Here is a 3,557-nt window from a genome sequence, read left to right on the forward strand (position 1 = left end):
TCTCACGTCTGGGGCAGTGGAGTTGAACGCTGAACATTCCAGCGGTCCATCACTGGGCCACAGATCAGGACAAACAACCATTCACACCACCATTCACACCAATGGTCCATTTGTAATCAACAATTATCCTGAGAAAATCAACACGAACTACAGAAAAAAACATGGGTTTCCACTGGGAATTGAACTGGTGAGATTTTTGCTGTAAGGCAGAAACATTAACCACTCTTCTACCGTGTGGCCTACAGGCACTTCATAGTTGGATAATTAGGTCCAGTTTGGACCAAATGTTCTGGGTTTGTTCTGCAGACAGGACACTGAGTCAACAACGTCGTTTTTTCGAAATCTGCACGAATGTTACGAACAAGTTACGAAAAAAAAAAACAAGTAAGAATCTGTCGGACGCTGCAGACAAACAAGGAAAGTTTACATCCACTCGGTAGATTCCTGGAAGGTTTGGAAAGGTTTGAGGTTCATTGGCCGTTTGGGTCGTCACCTGGTGGTCACCTGGTGGTCACCTGGTCATCACCTGGTGGTCACCTGGTCGTCACCTGGTGGTCACCTGGTGGTCACCTGGTCATCACCTGGTGGTCACCTGGTCGTCACCTGGTGGTCACCTGGTGGTCACCTGGTCGTCACCTGGTGGTCACCTGGTGGTCACCTGGTGGTCACCTGGTCATCACCTGGTGGTCACCTGGTCGTCACCTGGTCTTACACACTGGACCTTCTGTTGTTTTCATGCATATTTGTAACAATCGGCTTCATTATACAATCAGTCAGTAAAAAAAAAAAAAAAACTCAGCCTCAGTTCACGTCCTGACTGGGCCGCGGCGGAGGCCGTGACGGAGGGGGCGCTCTGCTGGGAGCAGGCCCCGGAGGTGGGGGGGGCAGAGAGCCAGTTGGAGAAGGTGGGACGGAGATGGAGCGCAGGTTGTTGTCGAGGGACGCGGCTCTGTCCGGAGGTGGCGTGTACGTCAACGGGCCGCTGGAGGACGGAGGCGGCGTGGAGGGCAGCGGGGGCAGTATGGACGTCGGCGATGGGGGTACGTTGGAGAAGTGGCTGCCGTCTGGTGGGTCGTGTTGGTAGGCGTGAGGCAGGGAGTAGACGGGCGTAGACGGGTGGTGGTAGATGGGGTAGCGCGGACCCTGGTAGGATTTACTGCGGGTGAAGTTGACGCAGCGACCCTGTGATCAAAGTCAAAGACGGGTTTAACTTTAAAGGCCTGAAGTAAAGACGTACGCAGATGAGACCCTGCTCTGCGTCGGATAAATCCCCCTGCTGGCACGGGGGATCATTAGCTTCAGCGGGATAAACACGTTCAACAGACAAGAGGGCGGAAATTCCAGTGTTAGTGTTAGTGAGAAGAAGGAAACGGCGTTCCTGCCAGCCCCGCCGAGCTGACGACGTCGCACTCTTAACGACTTCTCCAGAGCAGAGCGTTCTTCCAGACGACAGAGCAGCGCCTTTGTTTTATTATTTATTTCTTTTACCTTCCCTGCTCTCCGTGGCTTCAAAGTCAGCGCACTAATAATAAGAAACAAATTGACATTTCTGGAGTTTCACAGATAAGATTCACGGCCGTTTCTGTCCCGATCTTTGATGCTGAGAAATTTCTGGCTCAAAAAGGTATTTTATGGAAGTTTTAACGTCTGGTAAAAATTTCTGGCTCAAAAACGTCTTTTATGGAAGTTTTAACGTCTGGTAAATTGATTATTGTCTTCCTGCCAAAAGTTCCGATAAAACTGAACGTCTATATGTCTATGTCTCTCTGCTGTAAAGAGTTTCTGGTTCATCGTAGAATTATCAACAGAGGAAAGAGGAAACAGCGCCCCCTGTAGCAGTATAATTCAGTAGCAAAAAAAGCTAAAAAGTTGATCATCTAAAATATGACAGTATAATTTAGTAGCAAAAAAAAAAGTATTCCAGCTAAAAAGTTGATCATCTAAAATATGGCGCAGAAATCGCACAAAAGTCGGATAAAAATATGTTTTAATATTACTGCTAATTGAAATAGCTGAATGTTAGCACGTTGACAAGGAACTGCAGCAAAATGTAAAAAAGATAATATTACCTATAAGTGCCCTTTACTAGTACTACTACTTCTACTAGTACTGGTTAAAAGCCCAATAATGTTTGAGAAAAAAAAAGTAACAGAAATAAGTTTAAAATGGCAGAGAATTAGTTTCATCATTAACACCAAAAAATGTGTAGAATAAAAATCAGAAAAAGAAACTTTCTTTAGAAATCCATCCTAGTCAAGATGTCAACTGTGGTTAGCTGACGAAAGCTAAGCGCTAGGTCAAAGCTAACTAACTAACTACTTGTGAAACACATACATACGAATGCTCTTGTGTTACTGTAGAAAAACAGTCTAGATCCAGTGAAGATAGAACAGAAAACCAACAGGCAGCTAGCCAAAAAAATACCTCATTTTATTAGCCAAATGACTTAGCGCAAAGGCTAACAATACGTCGTACCTTGTCTCCTGGGAGAGGACGCATCACCGACACTCTGTCGTAGCCTTTTCTCAGAAGAACACACAGAGCGTCCAGTTTCCCCTGGAAGATCGAGACAGATACAAACAATTAAAAAAAAAAACAATAATCAATAATCAGTGTTCCAGTGATTGACATGAAGGGTTAATCAATACATCTGTTTGTTAGTTTGATCGATGTCAAAGTGTTTTCTCCTCTGATTTTTTTTTTTTTTTTTTTAATGTCTGACTCTGTTTTGTGTAAAGAGAAGATAAAAATATTGGGGAACGTCCAGATAAAGAACTGATGTTGTCAGGAGTAACACCCACTCAACAGATTCCACCACCAGGGCGGAGCTCAGTTCTGGTCTGGTTCTTATTACTGTCTGTTCAGCTGACTAATCAGACTGATAGTCCACGTGTTAACTGTTTCCTGGTAACAAATAACCAACCTATCATCGGGAGCTAGCTTGTGGATTTTCCTTCTCACGTCCCTTCACTTCGTCCTGTTTTTAGGATATTTTTTGTTTGTGATTGTTGGAACGTCTGGTCACCGAACGTTGTTATTAGCTCGCTAGGTTAACAAGGTCACAGAGTTAGTAGTTGGTTAGTAGTTAGTTAGTAGAGTGCTGAGGTTTTGGGGTCATTGTTCAGTATGTTTCCATTTGTGAGACCAACAAACAGACTTTTTTTCAGAGTCAAATCACAGCTAGTGTTGAAACTTTGCTAGCTGTTAGCCTCTTACTAGTGTTGAAACTTAGGCTAACTGCTAGCTGTTAGCCTCTTCTATTATCTCCTTCCTTTAGCCTCCTCCTTTAGCCTCCTCCTTTAGCTGTATCAGGGACATTTCGGGGTGTAGTTGTTACCTTGTTGAGCAGTAATCTGTTTTAATTGACTTTTCTAAAATGAGCTAAAACCACACGAACCCCAGCGCTAATGTTTGTTGATATTTTCCATTCAGCAATTTTTGCTAAAATGAGCTAAAACCGCACGAACCCCAGCGCTAATGTTTGTTGATATTTTCCATTCAGCAATTTGTGGAAAAACTTTAGTTTGATTTTTTTTTTTTTTTTTTTTAAGGGTTGT

The 3,557-nt window shown here is 43.8% G+C and overlaps 1 protein-coding gene across 1 annotated transcript in view; it reads right to left on the bottom strand.

The window, feature by feature from the left end:
- Nucleotides 1-613: 613 nt before the first annotated feature.
- LOC103390465 (anthrax toxin receptor 1-like) overlaps nucleotides 614-3,557 on the bottom strand; it is a 16,291-nt gene continuing 13,347 nt past the window's right edge. The window contains exons 17-18 of the mRNA XM_008326333.3: nucleotides 2,476-2,556; nucleotides 614-1,182 (exon numbers count right to left, since the gene is read on the bottom strand). Coding sequence (XP_008324555.1) covers nucleotides 802-1,182; nucleotides 2,476-2,556 — 462 coding nt within the window. The 3' untranslated portion in view covers nucleotides 614-801. The remainder of the gene's footprint in view (nucleotides 1,183-2,475; nucleotides 2,557-3,557) is intronic.

The sequence above is a fragment of the Cynoglossus semilaevis genome, chromosome 14 (genome assembly GCF_000523025.1).
Source record: "Cynoglossus semilaevis isolate Cse_v1.0 chromosome 14, Cse_v1.0, whole genome shotgun sequence".
Classification (NCBI taxonomy): domain Eukaryota; kingdom Metazoa; phylum Chordata; class Actinopteri; order Pleuronectiformes; family Cynoglossidae; genus Cynoglossus; species Cynoglossus semilaevis.